Raw genomic sequence first — 22,164 nt, 5'->3', positions numbered from 1 at the left:
TCAGCCGTTTTCAGCTACAACAATCATTTACAACATTAAGAATGTCTACACTGTATTTCTGATCAATTTGATGTTATTTTAAAAAATGGACAAAAAATAATAATAATTGCTTTTCTTTCAAAAACGAGGACATTTCTAAGTGAACCCAAACGTTTGAAGGGTAGTGTACATTTGTACCAGGATCAAAGTCACACATCAATAGCTGTCAAGAAAATCAGTGACCATGTAAACTGTTGTGTTTTACTGATTTCAGTGGACTGATTGAAATGTTTCTGACGAGTCAGGAATGGACAGCAAAAACTATACATGTTGGGTTTAAAAGTAATCCACTGTAATGCATTTTGTACTTGCATGGGGCTCATTAGGAACTGTTTCCAAACGCTTACTTCTGTTAGACTCCACAGTGGCAGCAGTGACTCATGTTTAGAGACTGCAGCAGTCACCATTGTGAGAACTAATTCTGGGAACCACACTTGACCTAGTCATAAACATACTTTTAAAAAAGGTCATCTGTATACTCCACACAAGCCTGTTAATGGCAACAAAACGTTAGACAGATTTCCTTTAATCTCCTCTTTTGTTTCTGAAACAACAGTACTGAATCAATCTAATATTATTGAAGAACTTACAATTTACAAAAAAAACAAGTCAATTAAATTGTCACCAGTTCATGCAAAATGATTCACATGGTAAATATTTAATAAGTAATGTTCCTGATATTGTAGAATATCAATTATTTGAAACAGATAGCTCAAGTGCCAGTTCCAAGCCTTAATTCCAATAGGTGGGACTAAGCAGAGGAGTGTCCCCCTACCAGTTTGTCCATATGGGTAAATGCCCACCTCTATCTATGGAACAGCATTATGTAAAACTACTCAAACACACAGAGGCCTGGCAGACTTTCATTAGGAATTACATAGTGTACCGAGGAGCAATGGCTCTTACAACTGTCGCTACAGTGGGGATCTATTAATCATTATGACCTTCACTTACTGAGACCTTCCATTATCGTAAAAGAACTGGAGCGTCACCCTGGCTGCAACAACGTACCATACAGTAGTGTAGGAACCGACTGTAGGGAGGAGGCTGTTCTTTGGCACAGGAGAAATGAGCAGCACACAAAGACATGGACATAAACCCATTACAGAAGTGTCTCATTTCCATACAGAACGTACTGTGTGTATACACCCTCTCCTTCATTTCTCGAAAGTGGAACTGTTTTGACCCAACATGAACTCAATACTCTATTCAGCGCATGCTTGGCATCTTTAAAGCTGATGTACAGCTGAGAGAGTGCCCTAGTGCCATTCCATCAATCACTGTGCTGTCAGGGCACAGGGAAAGTACAGAGTAAACCCTTCATTTACAGTTGAGCAATTTAAATCCAATTCCACCGCCAGTTGTGAGTGTTGGGTTAAAGGATCTATGGCAACTACTGTAGGACGATGTGGATCCAGCCCATCTAAATATGAATCAACATAGATTACCACCAAGAGGCCGTCAGGATTCAGACAACATCATCTTCCATTGTTAGATAAGGTGTGGCTAAACCCTTGGGAAGAAGATATAGCACCTTGCATAGAAACAATAGCAGCCTAAACAACAGCAATCCACTGGGTGGACAGAAAATGGTGTGTGTACGTTTGTGCGCGTGCGTTTGAGGTGGAGGGGGACTGTTCATTGACTTAAACGCTTTTCACTACACCCATGAGGCCACGTTGACTTTTGTTTGAAAAAGGTACAATCAGATTTTTTTTTAAAAATAAAATCCCTACAGAGTTACATACATCACACTGTTTTCTGTCAAGGCAATGTCTGGATGGCTATGTGAGCAATATCTTTCACTTCAGAAAAATGTTACAGATCACTACTATCTTTAAAAATAGAGAACTGTGCAGAGGGCACATAGTAGTCATTATGACTGTTTCAAACGTCGATATCTGCATTTGACATTCAATTAAAGTGCGGTTGAAAGTAATTGACCTGTAGAGGGAGATGTGATGTTTCATACACCTTGTTCTATATTCATCATCAGTAGTAAAACTATTCAAGGTTGAGAAGAAAGTCTATTCAGACATTCACTCTGACATATAATAGACCATATGTTAGGCTATGCCACCAGGAGGTTATTTGCAGTCACGTTAGTCAAAGGATGCTAGCACCTTCCGGCCTTTCAGGGGTTGAGGGGGTCGGAAGTTGTTCTCCATGCGTTTCCTGCCCTCTTCCTCCTCTCCGCTGAAGAGCAGCATCCTGAACTTTCCCATCTGTGGAGAGATGTTTGGAAACAGACAGAAACACCTTATAGTCCCTGGCTGCCGTGTCTGAGGGAGGAAAAACACAATAGCCTCTTAAGTAAGAAAGACTTTTCCCTGCTGAGTATCTCCAAAGAATTTCACAATTAAAAAAGGCCAAAACGTTTCCATCCATGACATTAATCAGCTCCCAGGGATCAAAGGATTGTGCCCTGGAGTCCTACACGAAGGGCAGCGAAGGAGCAGGGAGGGAGCAGGTTCCCAGGCTCCCAGGCCCAGCACAGTCAGCCAGGCCAGGAACAGAAGTATGCAGACAGCATGCCGATGGGCCAAAGGTGACATTAATTACATTTCCCAGTGCCATCGCAAAAAGGCTGAGAACACAAAACAGGGCCAGCTCAGGAGGGGTCCTGGAAGGCATGCAGTCACCTCCCTGGTAAACAGCTTGTTATAATGGCAGTGGTGTAAAGTACCAATGTAGAAATACTTTAAAGTATTACTAAAGTAGTTGTTTGGGGTACCTGTACTTTACTATTTATATTTTTGACAACTTTTACTTCACTACATTCATAAAGGAAATCATGTATTTTTCACTCAATACATTTTCCTTGACACCCAAAAGTACCCGATGCTTAGCAGGACAGGAAAATAGTCAAATTCACACACTTATCAACATAACATCCCTGGTCATCCATACTGCCACGCATGCTTCGTTTGTAGTGTGGAGTGTTTCCGTAAATTTTAAAAACAAGAAAATGGTACCACCTGGTCTGCTTAATATAAGGATTTTTTTTGTATTTATACTTTTACTTTCGATATGCAAGTATGTTTTAAACCAAATACTTTTACTGAAGTAGTATTTTACTGGGTGACTGACTTTTACTTGAATCATTTTCTATTAAGGTATCTTTACTTTTACTCAAGTATGACAGTTGGGTACTTTTTCCACCCCTGTATAATGGAGCAGAGCTGGGCATGCACCCTGACCTCAAACAGTCCACTTCTCCACATCCATAACACAAGATCCCTAAAGCTGTAGCCTGCTTTCTTGATGATAAAAAAAACAAACAAGAAAAGACAAGATAATAAATGGGTCTTCAATTAACCATTTAGCTATAGAAGACTGTGGTTTGAATTAATTAGAAATACTAAGCGTAAAGTAAATATTTTAAATGAATGAAATGGGTCTAATAGCCAATTCCACCATTAGAGTAGACAGACTCACCTCTTTTTTCAAGCTATATAAGCACATGCAAGGGATAATCTAGCCTACAGTAATTCAGAGAACATGCACTGCACAGCTACATAGTAAAGGATATCGATGTGTGCGTGACTGTCGAGAGCCCGGGGGTAATGCCCACTGTTTGAATGGAGCTTAAGCTGTGACACCTGGATCCACAAAGAGGTCTTTCACATCTAGGGTTCCTACTTGGATTTCAGCTGGCCATTGCTGCAGCCCGACTGAGTCTCTCTTCTCTTCCCCCCACACACACACACACACACACACACACACACACACACACACCCCTCGCATCCACCAATCAAAGCCCTCTGTCTGGAGAAGCCATGGTAACATCATAGACAGTTCAAGGACAAACCCAGCTCACTCACTAATGGTCATAAAGACTTCACATCGATAAGCAACTATATTGATGTTTCAAATCATTAACCATTCACCATGAAAAGAGAAGAGAAATGAATTGGTCTATTGTCAAACAGAAACTGATAAGTAAAAGTATGCCAAGGTTCACTTTGATTGCTCACTTGCAACACTATGGCTACGTTTACACAGGCAGGCCAATTCTGATATTTATTCACAAATTGGTCTTTTGCGCTATCAGATCTTTTCACACCAAATCTTTTCTAGAGCTGATCTGAAAATATGTGATTGGTCAAAAGACCAATTAGTGGGAAAAATATCACATATGGGCTGCCTGTGTAAACACAGCCATAGTGTTGCAAGTGTGCCATCAAAGTGAACCTTGACATACCTTAACTTATCAATTTCAGTGGTTCAGAAGAATAAATTCAGACACTCCCACACTTATAAATCTTATAAAATCAGTAAAAATCTCAGTGCATTTTTCTTTCTTGAACTTTTCTCTGGTGTTGATGGAGGAAGGGCAGATGAAGGGCAGAACACCCACCATCAGGGCAGATGCCTGTCATTCAAATGGTTCATCATTTACATCATGACAAACGCAGTGGTTCACTGTGGTTTCCCTAGGCAAAGACCCCACATTTCCATAAGCAGAGATATCTCCATATTGGTTAGGCCCAGGTAGCACTGATTCACCCCTACCCAGATGGTGAGGGCTCCCACCTGTTTCTCTGAGACTATGATTGGCTCCTTCAGAACGACCCAGGTGACACTCTCGTGAAGAGGGGGCGTGGTCAGGGAACCCGGGTAGGTCCAGAAGTGGAGGCTGTTCGGTAGGAGGCACTTTGGATTGAAACCTTTGAAATCTGCAACGCTTCCCTGGGTGCAAATAGAACAAAGAATAGCATGACAAATATGGATTATGCCACACTTAAGATGAGTCTTTGATCAGAGTATCAACATTATCAAACATATCTTTCAAATGCCCTGTTGAATCATTTGAGTCACTCATCAGGTGATTCATTCTTTTGCATTATGACTTACCTTAAACTTCACCATGTATAAAGCATCTGTTATCTTGTGTAAACCTCTGTGTTCATCTCCGATCTGTAAATAAAACACGTTCCCTTTTTTTTTTATCTCAACCATTCTAACGGTAGCCCAAACAGATTGTCATATGAGACAATACGATGCTTCCCACTAACATTCTAAATATATACACAGTAGATTACACACATTGCCACAATCATATATTGATATGTTTTTTTTGACCATCATGTACTGTATGCATACTCGGAGTGCACAAAACATTAGGAACACCTTCCTAATATTGAGTTGCACCCCCTTTTGCCTCCACTGCCATACCCCATTCAAAGGCACTTAAATATTGTCTTGCCCTTCCACAGTCAATCGCACACACACACACACACACACACACACACAATCCATCTCTCAATTGTATCAAGGCTTTAAATCTTTAACCTGTCTCCTCTCCTTCATCTACACTGATTGAAGTGGATTTAACAAGTGACATCAATAAGGGATCATAGCTTTCACCTGGTCAGTCTCATGGAAAGAGCAGGTGTTGCTAATGTTCAGTGTCGACATCAATGTGTTATCAATAAGCTATATTTCATAAACACAAATGATATACTTATTATTTAAATACATTTTCGATAAAAGTGCGCGCCACATATTTCCCACGTGGTCCTGGTATGATAGAACAATTTGCAACACAAACACGTGTGAAATGTTTGATCCTCTCTGTTCAGACATAATATCACAACATGTTTTTACATTGTTCCTTCAGTGATTGCTGGTCTTCAGTCTAACCCCCGTTAAACAGCCCTGGTGAAGCAGAAAGAGATTCAATTCCAAAGCAATGTACTGGCTGACAGATGAACAGCTGCTGGCTGGTGCCGGGGGAGATCCTCTCACCTCTAAAAAGATGCCAAGGACAGCCAGGCCATCGGGGGCTGCCGCTGCCTCCCCAAATGTCTTGTACTTGTCTGCGTTCCAGTGCACCAGATGAAGCTGCATGAGGAAACAGGGAGGAGGGGCAGCAGGGTTAGGGACAAGCCTGAGACAAGCACCCAAATTCAGAGAAACACTGCTTCTTTGTCTCAGGTACTAAACAAACCAGTTACCTAGTATAGAGGTGAACCGAACCAGAGAAAGGAAAACTACTTCTTGGCAAATATAGATGCAGATGTACAACGCATTCAGAAAGGATTCAGACCCCTTGACTTAATCCACATTTTGTTATGTTACAACATTACTCTAAAAAAAGAAATCCTCAATACAATACCCTATAATGACAAAGCACATTTTTGCAAATGTATTAAAAATCTAAAAACAGAAATACCTTACTTATATAAGTATTCAGACCCTTTGCTAGGAGACTCGAAATTGAGCTCGGGTGCATCCTGTTTCCATTGATCATCCTTGAGATGTTTCTACAACTTGATTAGAGTCCACCTGTGGTAAATTCAATTGATTGGACATGATTTTAAAAGGCATACCTGTCTATAAGGTCCCACAGTTGATAGTGCATGTCAGAGCAAAACCCAGCCATGAGGTCGAAGGAATTGTCAGTAAAGCTCTCAGACAGGATTGTGTCGAGGCACAGATCTGGGGAAGGGTACCAAAACATTTATGCAGCATTGAAGGTCCCCAAGAACACAGTGGCCTTCATCATTCTTAAATGGAAGAAGTTTGGAACTACCAAGACTCTTCCTAGAGCAGGTCACCCGGCCAAACTGACTAATCGGGGAAGAAGTGCCTTGGTCAGGGAGGTGACCAAGAACTCGATGGTTCAGAGTTTCTCTGTGGAGATATGAGAACCTTCCAGAAAGACAACAATCTCTGCAGCACTCCATCAATCAGGCCTTTATGGTAGAGTGGCCAGATGGCAGCCATTCCTCAGTAAAAAAAAATGCACATGACAGCCCACTTGGAGTTTGCCAAAAAGGCACCTAAAGGACTCTGACCATGAGAAACAACTCTTTGGCCTAAATGCAAAGCGTCACGTCTGGAGGAAACCTGGCACCAATCCCTACGGTGAAGCATGGTGGTGGCAGCATCATGCTGTGGGGATGTTTTTCAGCGGCAGGAACTGGGAGACTAGTCAGGATCAAGGGAAAGATGAACGGGGCAAAGTACAGAGAGATCCTTGATGAAAACCTGCTCTAGAGTGCTCAGGACCTCAGACTGGGGTGAAGGTTCACCTGCCAACAGGACAACGGCCCTAAGCACACAACCAAGATAACGCAGGAGTGGCTTCGGGACAAGTGAATGTCCTTGAGTGGCCCAGCCAGAGCACGGACTTGAACCCGATCGAACATCTCGAGAGACCTGAAAACCTGACAGAGCTTGAGAGGATCTGCAGAGAAGAATGGGAGAAACTCTCCAAATACTGGTGTGCCAAGCTTGTAGTGTCATACCCAAGAAGACTCAAGGCTGTAATCGCTGCCAAAGGTGCTTCAGAGTACTGAGTAAAGGGTCTGAATACTTATGTAAATTTGATATTTACGTTTTTTAAAATAAAATTTGCAAAAATGTTAAATTACTTTTTGCTATGTCATTATTAAGAAATTGTGTGTAGATTGATGAGGATTGTTAAAGGAAAAATCGATTTTAGAATAAGGCTGCAATGTAACATAATGTGGGAAAAGTCAAGGGGTCTGAATACTTTCCGAATGCACTGTATGTCGGGGAAAATTGGGTTACCTAGGCTCAGTCTGTGTGATTAGGGGGAAACACTCACCTCTGAAGCGTAGGTCTTCCCTCCGACGGTGTGCTCTGAGCCATGGCTGCCTTTCCCACCCCAGTGGAAGTGGAACTGTTTCAGCCGGTAGGCGTTGTTAAGGGGGCCTGCCCTGATTACTGTCAGGGCAGAGGACAAGAGACATCAGTCAGCCACTGCCACGCCTCTATGCCTCGTGTCTAGCATGGTACCACTGCAGAGCACAACACACCAGACAGGCAGGCAAGAACCACCACACACCAGGCCTGGAAGAGCACCTCAACATGGCAACACCTGCCACTGCTCATTAAATCACTCTCACTAAAGCTGACAGACAGCAGACACTCTGACAGACACATACGGTGCCACTCTGGTCTGGGAATGTGTGCTCTAGCCAACAGCCCACAGACACAGTGCTACCAACATGAGATTATTACGAATAAGAGCGAGATGATTTTTATTTGTCAAAGGGCAGCCAAACGTCAAATCATCATGGCACCAGAATAAGACCCCCAATATTTATTGGAAATGAGCATCAAGCTTAGTGTTGCAAAGGCAACCAGCAAACTACCAGAATGTGTGTATCTTGCAAGGATTTTATATAATCTATCACAAGACATCTAGTGGCCCTTTTGGGTACTTCAGATTTTTTGAGGGGTCTAATATTCACTGGCCCTCTGTGTGGCCTTATCACATGTAAAATAGATGACATAAATAAGATTTACAAATAAAAACATACAATGACAGCTGTTAAACATTATCCAAAATATAATCACTCAATTTAGTAAATACCATTGGTGTTTAATACGAGGGTTTCAGCATGAAATATCCGTTATATATAAACTCAGCAAAAAAAGAAACGTCCTCTCACTGTCAACTGTGTTAATTTTCAGAAAACTTAACATGTGTAAATATTTGTATGGACATAAGATTCAACAGACAAACTGAACAAGTTCCTCAAAATCAAAAGTAACAGCCAGTAGCTGGTGTGGCCACCAGCTGCATTAAGTACTGAAGTGCATCTCCTCCTCATGGACTGCACCAGATTTGCCAGTTCTTGCTGTGAGATGTTACCCCACTCTTCCACCAAGGCACCTGCAAGTTCCCGACATTTGGGGGGGAAAATGGCCCTAGCCCTCACCCTCCGTTCCAACAGGTCCCAGACATGCTCAATAGGACTGACATCCGGGCTCTTCGCTGGCCCTGGCAGAACACTAACATTCCTGTCTTGCAGGAAATCACGCACAGAACGAGCCATATGGCTGGTGGCATTGTCATGCTGGAGGGTCATGTCAGCATGAGACTGCAGGAAGGGTACCACGAGGGAGGAGGATGTCTTCCCTGTAATGCACAGAGTTGAGATTGCCTGCAATGACAAGCTCAGTCCGATGATGCTGTGACACACTGCTCCAGAACATGACGGACCCTCCACCTCCAAATCGATCCCGCTCCAGAGTACAGGCCTTGGTGTAACGCTCATTCCTTCAATGATAAACGCGAATCCGACCATCACCCCTGGTGAGACAAAACCACGACTCGACGGTGGGTTTGTGCCCATAGGCGACGTTGTTACCGGTGATGTCTGGTGAGGACCTGTCTTACAACAGGCCTACAAGCCCTCAGTTCAGCCTCTCTCAACCTATTGCAGACAGTCCGATCACTGATGGAGGGATTGTGCGTTCCTGGTGTAACTCGGGCAGTTGTTGTTGCCATCCTGTGTACCTGTCCCGCAGGTGTGATGTTCAGATATACTGATCCTGTGCAGGTGTTGTTACACGTGGTCTGCCACTGTGAGGACGATCAGCTGTCCGTTCTGTCTCCCTGTAGCACAGTCTTAGGCGGCTCACAATACGGACAAAGCAATTTATTACTCTGGCCACATTTGCAGTCCTCATGCCTCCTTGCAGCATGCCTAAGGCACATTCACGCAGATGAGCAGGGACCCTGGGCATCTTTCTTTTGGTGTTTTATAGTAGAAAGGTCAGTAGAAAGGCCTCTTTAGTGTCCTAAGTTTTCATAACTGTGAACTTAATTGCCTTCCGTCTGTAAGCTGTTCGTGTCTTAACAACCATTCCAAAGGTGCATGTTCATTAATTGTTTATGGTTCATTGAACAAGCATGGGAAACTGTATTTAAACCCTTTACAATGAAGATCTGTGATTTGTAAATTTGGATTTTTACAAATTATCTTTGAAAGACAGGGTCCTGAAAATGAGACATTTCTTTTTTCCTGAGAGAGATATTTATAAATATATTTGTTTTTACACACTTATTTTCCTATGTCAGTGTGTATTTGTGGTCATACTGGTTGCAGTTATAAAAATGAAATAAGTAAATTATTGGAGGAGTTCATAAAAAATAATGACATTAATGATTGTTTTATCATTATTTAGGCTATTTTCTCTTGAACCTTATGGTCCATCTACTAGAAATGCATGGACAATATGGAGACCGATATATATACATTTTTTAAATATTCATGTAAAAGTTACCAAAAGTTAAAATAGACTGGCCTATATTTTCTGTTATTTACCAAAATTACCTTCTTGCCCTTTGTGCTGTTGTCTGTGCCCAATAATGTTTGCACCATGTTGTGTTGCTATCATGTTGTTGTCATGTTGCGTTGTCATGTGTTGCTGCCATGCTGTTGTTGTCTTAGGTCTCTCTTTATATAGTGTTGTGGTGTCTCTCATCGTGAGGTGTGTTTTGTCCTATATTTTTATTTTGTTTTTTAAAATTTAATCAGTAGCCTAATAAACTGCATGCTTTCCTGAGTTGGTGGGAGGACCACACAACATAATATCATTGCTTGACTCCAAGTTTGCTTCGATAGGATGGTTTCTAGATCAATATTTGCACAAAGATATTTCCGCCATTTCTCGCATAATACATTTGACCTACAAACAAAGATCACACCATGTCAAATGGACAAATTGTTTGTTGACATTTATAAAATTGTTCCTTCATTTCTGTTTCCATCAGCCCGTTCGGGACTTTTTTTTCATGTGTCGAATAATTCATCCGCATGAAATGGTTGGGTGGATAAGAATGGCACCTTGGTAATGTGTGCTTTAGAGCATGTTCCTACGTTTCCTGAGTTAATGATACACTAGGCATGTACACACATGTACAAAAAGGTACACACACACAGGCGAGAGGACACAACCACAAAAGGGAAACAGGACAAAATGGGCATGCCTAGGTGAGGAAACTTCTAATCAGCTCCTGATGGTGAAAGTATAGGGAAGCCTATCCATCATAAGACTATGTCATGCAGAGTGGAACTTCTTTGTTTGGTTTCTGTAAATTTGTTTTTCATAGTGATCTGCACCTTAGCCAAACAGCCGCACTTTTTTGAGACAGAAAACAAAATCTGTTGTGGCTTGTATTTTCCTTTTGAGGAGGGCCTTTTTTCAAATTAAATGGATTTGTCACATGCTTCGTAAACAACTGGTGTGGACTAACAGTGAAATGCTTACTTACGGGCCTTTCCAAACAATGTAGAGAGAGAAAAAAAAAACAGAACAATAATAAGGAAAAAAAATACACAAGAAACAATAAGTTGGCTGTATACACAGAGTACGAGTACCAAGTTGATGTGCAGGGGTACGAAATCACTGAGGTAGAAAGCCTTTTTGTTAAGATCGAACACCTTTTTGTTGTACAGTAGGTGTTCAGTTACCACTTTTCAAAATACAAGCCCCAACTTATTTGGTTGTCATTCTATTCAGACCGTTGTTTCCCCATTACCTTTTCATGCCACAGAAGCAAAGTGGCTCTTCCCATTTTTTATTTGTCTATGACTTTGTTAACTTCGACTGTCAGTTTAAAAACAGATGTGACACAACCATGAAGATTACCTGATGTGGTCAGATGTCTGCTCTGGCAGACAGACACTCCTACAGTTAAATACTGGCTTCACTATATCCACCAAAACACATCTCACTGAATCATACAGTCCAGTAGGAGTGGCCTTAATGATATACAAATGTAGGTGGTCTATCCATCAACCACATTTTGATGGTGGTTGTGAAGGAGTATGCAAATCATAAACATATTTTGAATGGATAATATTTAACATTTGAGGTTTCCTGGCAGTAAAAGTAAATGCTTTGTCATTTAGGGCATTAGGCTTCCACAATCTACTTCACTGCTCAGAATGGACGAAGGTGGAGAATCTGGTGTCACTGAACTTTAAATTGATCTGCATATGTAGGTAGGATTGATTGGCATAGGTAGGACTGCAGCCACTAAACACGTGTCACATGTGCATGCAAGGGTGGTGGTTATAGCATGATAGTACTACTACACAATACCCATAACATAATGATGTCCCCTTACCAATAGTGGTTTGTGTTGGCTAATGTCAAAGTCATGAGTGATAAAGGTGCCCAGAAACAACCACCCACCAGTGTGATATACAGTGATAAATACCTCCTGGGCTGGGTGACTTTCACACTCAGTCAAAGTTGAAGGGTCGATGATCGAATCTGAAACAATACTGTATCTCAATATTGCTTGTATTTATGTCCGCATTTTCTCTGTGAGAGAGGATTTCCACTCAGGGATGATTATATGGCCTACAAAGGATCTCTTCATCCTCTGTTGCTGTTACCTGTTTTGTCGTCGGTGTCATCAAACTCTACGGTCACAGAGTGGCCGTTGTTGCAGATGTTGATTGAGTTGCAGTGGTCGTAGGAGACGAATATGGGAGGTAGGCTGGCATCGTATACAGTGTCCTCGGGAACTATGTCTATGGGAGACTGGCGATTGCCCTTGGCGATGGGGTAGTCTTTGTGCCATGCATCTGGACCTTAGAAACAAAGATGGTCAGAGCTGGACATGACATTATGTAAAGAAAGGAGATAAGATCCATTAATTCACAATTTTATAAAAACTGAAGACAGACATGACATTCTCAAATTCACACCAGGACATAACATTTTAGGTTGCTGCATCAATCAACATACTGATCATAGGCCTCAATACCTTAACAATACTAATAGACTCCTAGAACTCAAAGACTTGCTAAAACCTGCTTGTTGAATAGATGGCTAAATAAGGTGGCATGCAGGTTAAGTATAATTGGGCTAACCTCGTATTAACAGTTACTGTTTCTCTCAACGTTAGCACTATTGTCTGAGAATGTCAATGCGAGATCCCCACCCAGAACGCAGCAAACCAGAATAAATACAGATATTTTTTTAATTAGCCAATCAGTCACCTGTCGATTCTTAATAAAAATGCAGACATAGTTCAAAACATGGATGTGATTATAGACTATTGCCAATAGAAACGTATTTAATCAAATATGCATTCAGTCTTGCAGAGACAAATGCAGTCTTTCCCGAATGCCTGTCACTCGCAGCGCATGAGCGTCCCCAAACAAGGTCAACGCTGCGATACGGTGTGTTCTACAGTAGCTTACATAGTGATGCTCTCCCAGGTTGGTAGGTTTACTTACCATCCTGCTCTCCGTATCCCCAGTGATGCCCTGTCATTGCGAGGATTCCGCTTAGATTCACCTTATCTATATGCTGACTGACTCTCGACTCACAGCCCAGACGGTACGAAATGATGGGATAAATGGCGTGCCGAAAATGAAGTGCTGGTGTGTGAGCAGTGTTGATAAAGACTGGGAGTGGAGGTTGGGAAGGATGATCAGGTGGCGACGAATGATCAGGTGGCGACGAAGTATAATGATACTTTCTTGCCACGCCCCCTTTTCAATTACCTTGCTTGATATCTGTTTATTGTACTTCAAAACATCTAAAGAAAGACCCCTCATTTATGATAATTAGACCTATTACAGCAGCCAATTAAGATACACTTTCCTCTGAACTAACGAAATAACATGTATCACAACATGTTTTTAATGATAATGCATGGCACATATTTCAATGGGTATAGTGTTGTTTTGCTTTTCCGGCTTAAACCCATAACTAATATTTATTATTATATAACCAATATTTAAAAAGTCGCATCTAAAAGAACACATCACATCTTACTATAATATGTAATTCAAAATTCAAATTCCTTGATTAGTCTGAACGGGTGATGCAACTGTGGCAGAATTAATGAATTACATTTTGCGCAAGTTTGAATCGATTGAATGTTCACTACTACTCCCTCTGGTGGTCAACTGTAGTTAAATCGAAAGTGCAGCTTTGAATTTACAACTGCGTTCAACCACTTGTCTCTCTATCGAATCATCGAATGGAGCTATCAAATTAACCGGTGGTGTTCTCCAAGCGGACCATGGCATTTACTAAAGCTTCTAAAGACCAGAAATACGATAGACAATTGAGGTATGTAAAGCTAGAAATTCTGTGAAAATTATACAGTTATTTGTTAAACCTAAATCGTTGCATGAGTTAGACATATCTCCACTGACAAACTGCAGCTAGTTAACGTAGTTATGCTAGCAAGCCCGTAACGTTAACTGACTTATTCTTGATAGTGTATTCTCTTGGCCTAACGTTAACTATGCCAACCAACCAGCATGCTTTAAAAGTATTATAGCTAGCTACTGTAGCTAGTCTTCATTGACATGCTAGTTAGCTGTCCTGTTATAGTCAGTGGTTAGCTGTCTGCTATAGCTTCTAGCCACCTAATTTACTTTCAACAACACCAGCCAGAATTGGTGTCGTTCATTGACTGAATCTCAAAAAGGTTCCTTGTTCTCGTCTATGTACCATACCAGATGAGATGTGATAATAGCTCAATGACAAGGAGATTGGCAACATGCCGTTGTTATGATGGCCAGTACTCCATTTCAGATTGTGGGGAGACCATGGCCAAGAAGAACTTGAAAATGCACACGTATGCCTGATCAATTCCACAGCATCTGGGACTGAAATACTCAAGAACCTTGTGCTTCCAGGTAAATATTTCAATATTTGATACTAGAAAAGACCGATGACCAGGAGTGGGAAAACACTGCTCTAAGGGAATGCATGAGTAGGCTAGCCTACCTAAGCTAGTTGCTCTCTTCATCAGGCATTGGAGCGTTCACTATTGTCGATGGACACAAAGTCTCCGGGGAAGACGTCGGAAATAAGTAAGAACGTGATAGGCCTATTGTTTATCATCTCATTGAAGCGCTTTTGATCTTAATCTTAAAATGTTTTATACAATATACTGTCTTTATCTTTAACTTCCTTTTCTACTCAGCTTTTTTCTGAGCAACAACAGCATAGGAAGGGTAAACGATTATGCTATTCTACTCTATCAATATCTTAGCTCTACCTGTATGCAGTATGTCATAACAAGTCTTTTGGGATGGTGTGTTTTCCAGAACCGAGCCCAGGCTGCCACAGAGCTGCTACAGGAGCTGAACACTGATGTATCTGGCAACTTTGTGGAGGAGGTTTGTGTTTTCAACTATGAGCAGTAGATCAGTTCTTCCTGAAGAGGGCTGTCACAGCTTTCCCTGCACAGATTTTGTCATTTGAAAAAAGATCCTAGAGTTGACTACACGATCCTCAGGGTATAGTGGTAGATCTGTGTTAATTCCGATCAAGGTGTAGATTTACTATGACGCTGCACTGGTTGAGTAGCCATTGATGGGTCTCATTGCCCACAAAGTGCACTTCTTTATCTGAATGTATTGATTGCTGAGTGTTATAAAACAAGCAGAGCACTTATAGTAGCTCAGTCTTGTTTGTCAAACTCTTATTGTGATCTGGTATTTTATTTTCCATTATAGAGCCCTGAAAAGCTCTTGGACAACGACCCAGAGTTCTTCCACAGATTTACCCTGGTGATTGGTGTCCAGCTGCCAGAAAGGTGCTATTCATCCTCTTATTCTTACACATTTATTTATGGACATACACCACTGTTCAAAAGTTTTGGGGTCAAGTTTTGGGGTCCTTATTCTTGAAAGAAAAGTACATGTTTCATCCATTAAAATTGATCAGAAATACAGTATAGATGTTGTAAATGACTATTGTAGCTGGAAACGGCAGATTTTTTTATGGAATATTTACATAGACGTACAGAGGCCCATCATCAGCAACCATCAGTCCTGTGTTCCAATGGCATGTTGTGTTAGCTAATCCAAGTTTATCATTTTAAAAGGCTAATTGATCATTAGAAAACCCTTTTGCAATTATGTTAGCACAGCTGAAAACTGTTGTCCTGATTTTAAATAAGCACTCAACTAGTCTAAAGATGGCCAGTTTTATTATCTGGACCATCAGCATTTTTGGGTTCGATTACAGGCTCAAAACGGCCAGAAACGGAGACCTTTCTTCCGTAACTCGTCAGTCTATTCTTGTTCTGAGAAATGAAGGCTATTCCATGTGAGACATTTCCAAGAAACTGAAGATCTCGTTCAACGCTGTGTACTACTCCCTTCACAGAACAGCGCAAACGGTCTCTAACCAGAATAGAAAGAAGAGTGCTAGGCCTCGTTGCGCAACTGAGCGAGAGGACCAGTACATTGGCGTGTCTAGTTTGAGAAACATGCCTCACAAGTCCTCAACTGGAAGCTTCATTAAATAATACCCACAAAACACCAGTCTCAACGTCAACAGTGAAGAGGCGACTCCGGGATGCTGGCCTTCTAGGCAGAGTTCCTCTATCCAGTCTCTGGGTTATTTTGCCCATCTTAATCTGTTCTTTTTATTGGCCAGTCTGAGATGGCTTTTTCTTTGCAACTCTGCCTAGAAGGCCAGCATCCCGGAGTCGCCTCTTCACTGTTGACGTTGAGACTGGTGTTTTGTGGGTATTATTTAATGAATAGTACAATAGTCATTTACAACATTAACAATGTCTACACTGTATTTCTGATCAATTTGATATTATCTTAATGGACAATAAAATGTGATTTTCTTTCAATAACAAGGACATTTCTAAGTGACTCCAAACTTTTGAACGGTAGTGTATATTTCAAATGAAGTATTTTTATTTGGTATTTGTGATAGTCTTACAAAGTAACATCAAATAGATATATTTTTTAAACATTCTCTTGTCATGTAAATGATTTTGGTTTTATTTTCACAGCACGTGTTTGAGACTGGGGTCAGTGTTGTGGAATGCAAACATACCTTTCCTGGTGTGTAGAACGTATGGCCTCGTCGGTTACATGAGGCTAGTAGTGAAGGAGCACACAGGTATGGTAAACTCTTGTGAGTCACGCATGTATTGCTGTATCTGTAGTAATGGTGACAAGCACTAAAGGTCAGTGTTCTCTTGCAGTAAATCGAAAACACTCAAACAAGCTGTTTGCAATCACTCCCTCTAGTGATTGAGTCTCATCCAGACAATGCCTTGGAGGACCTGAGGCTTGACCAACCTTTTGCAGAGCTCAAGAACCACATCCAGTCCTACGACTTGGAGGGAATGGGGAAGAAGGTGTGTTTGGGTGGGTTTTTTTGTTGTTGTTTTTTAGGCCACTGTTGTTGTGTTTTGTATTTTAGTTGTAATTTTGTCCTCACTGGTTCATGTATTTTCTTACGCTCTTGTGTTATGCAGGATCACAGTCATACACCATGGATCATCATTGTTGCCAAATACCTAGAAAAGTGGTTCAGTGAGGTAATACTTTTGTGACCAACAACCAAAGGCACATTCTACAGCAACCTATGATGTGCAAGAGAGCTGACAATTTAATACTTTTTTTTTTTCTAGCACAATTTTCAGTTCCCGAAGAACTACAAAGAGAAGGAGGCCTTCAAACAGCTTATACGGCAAGGTATTTCACTTCACATAGATTTTTCTTGTCTTCATTTGTATTTTTACATTTTCACAGAATTTTAGTTGTCTACAGACACTATCTTATCCAGATTATACCTGACTGTATATGGTTTGTGTTCTCATGATACTTGGTTTCTTTAGGAATCCTGAAGAGTGAGAAGGGAACTCCTGAGGATGAGGAGAACTTTGAGGAGGCCATCAAGAACGTCAACACAGCCCTTAACCCCACCAAGGTGGCTCTTCTCATACCGCACCCCTAAACCCCCTCACTCCTTTCAGCTGAATTATGTTAATCTGTGCTGCTGGTTGCACGAGATCACTGGAAGTTGCTACTCTTGTCAACTTTGCTAACTCCACTCTCACCTCTCTGTAGATTTCAAGTGGCGTTGACGACATATTCAATGGAGAGCAATGCAATGACATTACATCACAGGTGAATCTAAATATGACACGTCTACTCGGGCCATGATTGAAGCATCCTGTGAATGATTTATTTGTAGGTTTAATGCATGACTGGTTGTTCTGTCTTTCTCTGCTATACGCAGACTCCAACCTTCTGGGTGATGACGCGAGCAGTGAGGGAGTTTGTGCACAACGACGGTGGCGGAAACCTACCTGTGCGTGGCTCCATTCCAGACATGATTGCGGACTCAGAGAAATTCATCACCCTCCAGAATATGTAGGTAGTGATAATTATATTATTAATTTATATGGCAAGCAGCCAGCTGCCGGTTTAATTAAAAAGTCAGTTGCTGTATGAGGTAATAGCGAGCACAGCTCAATGCTTGTAATGTGGGGCATATCAAGGAGAGGACAGTAATTGTATAATAAACCAATGTCCATAGCTAAATGGTAGAATTGTATGTGCCAAACCATATGACGCTGCGATTTCCACTGTTGTTTACGATTTCCTGTGCCTTAACCTTATTTCCCGAACACAAGGTATGCTTTGTGCTGGCATGATCATCATAGTCCTGGCCTGGGCATTAATGCAGGCCTATGTTTTCAGTTATAGAGAGAAGGCAATGCAAGATGCTTCCGTTGTGTCTAAGCATGTGGAGTCTCTCCTGCAGTCTGTTGGAAAGGTATGTGAAACTTTATTCTGTAGTGTCAGGGATATTTTAATCTCATGCGATGTCAAAAACACATAGTAACTCTCCTGCAGTAGTACTTATGCAGCAGTAGGGCTGTGTAAGGATCAACATTTTATTACCTTTGATAGATTGTAAAAAGGTTTGATTTCTGATATTATCTAGTTAATTGGATTGACTTCTGTATTTTCTCTTGCTAAAGCCCTCAGAGAGCATATCTGAGCAGGACATCAAACTATTCTGTGAGTATTCTGACAAGTACACACACAACCATAATGTGAACAGGACACGTAATATGGCAGGAATGTAAATTGAATACTCTAACTCATTTAACAGTAACTCAAAGCGTCATGTCAGTCAGGTGTTGTTTGTCATACAGTAGTGTGGCTGCACTTTGATGAACCCATGATGAAAGGGAACACTGCAGTAGGTTGAGCCCTGTGCTGTGTGTTTCGGTCTGCAGGTAAAAACGCTGCCTTCCTGAGGGTGGTGCGCTGCAGGTCTCTGGCTGAAGAATACAGCGTGGAGACGGTCAATAAAGATGCGATCAGTAAGTTCAACACCGTACAGACGCCCACCTTGATTTGGCCTATTCTGTTTTTGAGTTCCTTTGATTTTGTGTGTTGGTAGTGTGTACTAAGATTCTGCTCTCTCTCCTCAGCCTCCTGCATGGACAGTGCAGATGGGGAGATGGTGTTGTACCTAATGTTGCGCTCTGTGGACCGTTTCTATCAGCAGCATTCCCGCTACCCAGGTACGGCTAGGCTGGCGTAGTTCTGCCCCCAACACAACTGTGTCACTCAACCTTTCACACAGCGTAACTAAACTGTGTTCCGCAATGTTAAACTGCCCATCTCCAGATATGTGATATGTTCTTCCTCCTTTTTGAAGGTGTCTACAATTACCAAGTAGAAGAAGACATTAGCAAGTTGAAGCTGTGTGTGAACAGCCTTCTGCAGGAGTACAGCCTGAACGTCAATGTGAAAGATGACTACATCCACGAGTTGTATGTATTGTGCATAGTGTCCAGTCAAATGTTCTCTGCAGAGAGAATGGTCATTTTACAGCCCACTGCAAAACCTCCCTAGAGTTTTTGTGTTTATATTTGTAATTTCGTTGGAATATTTCCATTAACTGTAAAATGGGTATGAGGTTATCATCAAGGAGAGGAACATGATTAAATAATCTACATGTCATTTCACTTTGCTCTTCGACAGCTGTCGCTATGGTGCTTCTGAGCCACACACAGTGGCATCCTTTTTGGGAGGTGAGTTCTACAGGACTTGGATCCTATTATGGTCTAGCATCCTCGTGCTATTTTTATTATGGGATAAACATTTTGTTTTCTTGGAGTTGGTCCAAATGTACCGTTTTCAATGTGTTTCCTTAGGATCTGCTGCACAAGAGGCCATCAAAATCATCACTCGTCAGTTTGTTCCCTTCAACAATACATTCATCTACAATGCCATGTCCCAGACAACTGCCACGTTTCAGCTGTAGAAAAAGCTATTTTCCTCCTTAATGACATGCACTTAACCCCTCTGTAAATTATATGAATGGAATGTTGCAGCGCAGTAACAGTGATAACTGAAAGTTTGTGTAGTTGGAATACTTTGTTCATACTGTATGTTTCCACCAATTATTATTATGTTGTGGCTGAAAGAAAGAGGAAGTTCTGATGGACTGTTTCCGATTACTTTTCAATGTTTGTGTTCTGGCTGGTTTATTCTCACACATTAAGTGTTGTACCTATTAGTACATTTTAATCATTTACCTGCCAAATTTGAACCATTCAAGAAGTGTCCCAGGGTTTGAATTATTTTCTCTGAAGATATCCTGCACTAAACAGACAAGGAAGTTTGAGGTAAATGCATGTGGCGTACCTGTACATTAGGTACCCAAGGAACTCTGATTGTGCTCCAACATCTTGCGCCCTGATGGGCAACAGTCTGGACATGGTACTTTACATGGCCAGCAGTAGGGGTCACATTGTCCTGTCCAAATCAAAATGAGCTGACTATCATGTGAGCTTTATGATGAACATGCAAAATTGCCACCCTAATTTGCCCAAAGTTGACTGATTGGGCACAATTCCCAAGACATTGGCCTGATGGTGATAAACGCTGTGGAAAAAAGTGTTACCTTTTCCTGTTGACTGGTAGAATAACCCCAACATGACACAAGCGTCTCTATATGCAAAACAATAAAAAAAATCCTCTTAAGAGCTGTGTAATATGTTGTTTTGGTTTCTTCCCCAGTTCAGATTATAGAGCATTGGTGGAGTGGTGTTTGTCACAAAATGCAGTGTGTGTTCTGTGGTGAGCAGGCACTCTGCTGACTACACACTTGGAGCAGAAACTCATCATAAAGATTTCTTGGGAGTATGGCTGTTTCCTCCCCCCAATTAATAAAAAATGCTCTGTATTTTGTTGCAGCACATAAATTCCTGCATAGTTAATTTATATATATATTTATATAATCCCATTCCGATTACATTCAGTAGAGGGTGATATTTCCCATGTCGGCGGGAAGAGCATGTTTACGGTAGGCACACTCATACGATCATTGTGTTGAGTGAATAATTCCTGAATTCTGACTATATAGCACCCACTGTACTAGACATCATTAGCTACAAAATGTTAATGAGAAGCCTGCCTGAACCAGTTATGTTGTTTAGTCACTATGTTCTTGTTCAATGTCCCAGTCTGGAAACATTGGTGCTGCTCAGTAACATAGAGAACAATTATGACCACTTCATTGCCTACATATGATCTGATTTGTGTTGCAGCCAGCCAGGGACCAATAACAAGACAGTTGGTATACTGAAGGCCACTGTTACATAACTGTGGGCTGCTTTTGAATATGTTGGTTGGTTGCTTAGAGAGGGCACTGACATGTTCTTCATTTGTTGTGTTTTGCCTGCAGGATTTAACTGAGTGGAAATTTGCCCCTGGTAGATTTTTTTCCTTGTAAGACCCCCGCCTCCTTCCTGAGGAGGACGGTGCAGATCACGGTGTTCGAGTGGCCTGCCAAAATGTACTTTGGCCATTTCCCAAACAGAAAGTTTAATCTTCTAAGATTATTCTGTTTGGAATGCCAGTATTATTTAACCAGCCCTGAATCTAATCTACACACACAGTTGGGGTTGGACTGCATGGGCTCTAGGCAGGAAGCTCCTCTCTCGGCTAAGGATATTTATTTTACTGTTGCAATTTTATCACATCTCTTGATCTGAGTTGCTAATCATCTGGCCCTTAAGGCCATGTGTCTCAAGAACAAACCTGATTTTATCTCACCCTGTTTCATGTCACCTGGCAATCTTCCTCGAGCTACACAGCTAGGCATTATAATCTGTTTAGCCTCTGATGTGATGTCTCTCCGGCAGTTTATTTCCCTTCAAGGACCTATTTCCCAGCTCCAGTGACCGCATGAGCCCAGCTGAGAACATCAGTCAAACCTATCTGGTGTGCCCATGGTTTGTCCAGCGCTCTGCACAGCTGTGTCAACACGCCAGCATGACGGTGGAGACCATTTCAAACATACAGAGATGGCTTCAATTACCTTAAATGCTCATTGTACAGCCTTTGTCTCACTGTATCAGGGCCCGCCAGTTGCTAGTGTCTTGCTAGATAGTCGCATAAGGCTGCACTATTGTGACAGTCTGTACTAATGATAACAGACATACTGGAAAATAAACACAGACATGATCCGTTTACAAGATGGTCTTATTGTGTACATTTGAAGTCAGAAGTTTACATGCACTTAGGTTGGAGTCAT

At 41.5% G+C, this 22,164-nt stretch overlaps 2 protein-coding genes across 3 annotated transcripts; one reads left to right on the top strand and one right to left on the bottom strand.

Annotated features, from left to right (window-relative positions):
* Positions 1 to 544: 544 nt before the first annotated feature.
* On the bottom strand, positions 545 to 13,287 carry LOC112249101 (carbonic anhydrase 7-like). 2 transcript variants are annotated; one of them, XM_024418751.2, is made up of 7 exons: positions 13,062 to 13,285; positions 12,213 to 12,410; positions 7,619 to 7,737; positions 5,791 to 5,886; positions 4,897 to 4,959; positions 4,576 to 4,731; positions 545 to 2,264 (listed from the first exon to the last, which is right to left on the bottom strand). In XM_024418751.2, the coding sequence occupies exons 1-7, from the start codon at positions 13,096 to 13,098 to the stop codon at positions 2,142 to 2,144; spliced, it is 792 nt and encodes a 263-aa protein (XP_024274519.1). In that variant the 5' UTR covers positions 13,099 to 13,285; the 3' UTR covers positions 545 to 2,141. The 2 variants fall into 2 exon arrangements, with proteins under 2 accessions (XP_024274519.1, XP_024274520.1); XM_024418752.2 differs by lacking the exon at positions 4,897 to 4,959 and having other exon boundaries at positions 13,062 to 13,287.
* Positions 13,288 to 13,740: 453 nt separating this feature from the next.
* LOC112249100 (NEDD8-activating enzyme E1 regulatory subunit) lies at positions 13,741 to 20,826 on the top strand. The gene is made up of 20 exons (XM_024418750.2): positions 13,741 to 13,905; positions 14,377 to 14,480; positions 14,597 to 14,657; positions 14,771 to 14,801; positions 14,895 to 14,966; positions 15,306 to 15,385; positions 16,604 to 16,713; positions 16,845 to 16,954; positions 17,075 to 17,137; positions 17,231 to 17,294; positions 17,438 to 17,529; positions 17,670 to 17,729; positions 17,842 to 17,975; positions 18,306 to 18,381; positions 18,590 to 18,629; positions 18,851 to 18,937; positions 19,049 to 19,141; positions 19,279 to 19,393; positions 19,605 to 19,654; positions 19,778 to 20,826. Exons 1-20 carry the CDS (start codon positions 13,856 to 13,858, stop codon positions 19,885 to 19,887), a joined length of 1,602 nt encoding a protein of 533 aa, XP_024274518.1. The 5' UTR covers positions 13,741 to 13,855; the 3' UTR covers positions 19,888 to 20,826.
* The last annotated feature ends 1,338 nt before the right edge of the window (positions 20,827 to 22,164 follow it).

The sequence above is a fragment of the Oncorhynchus tshawytscha genome, linkage group LG04 (assembly GCF_018296145.1).
Source record: "Oncorhynchus tshawytscha isolate Ot180627B linkage group LG04, Otsh_v2.0, whole genome shotgun sequence".
NCBI lineage: Eukaryota > Metazoa > Chordata > Actinopteri > Salmoniformes > Salmonidae > Oncorhynchus > Oncorhynchus tshawytscha.
The sequence above is the reverse complement of the archived record's forward strand: the minus strand, read 5'-3'. Positions and strand labels throughout refer to the sequence as shown.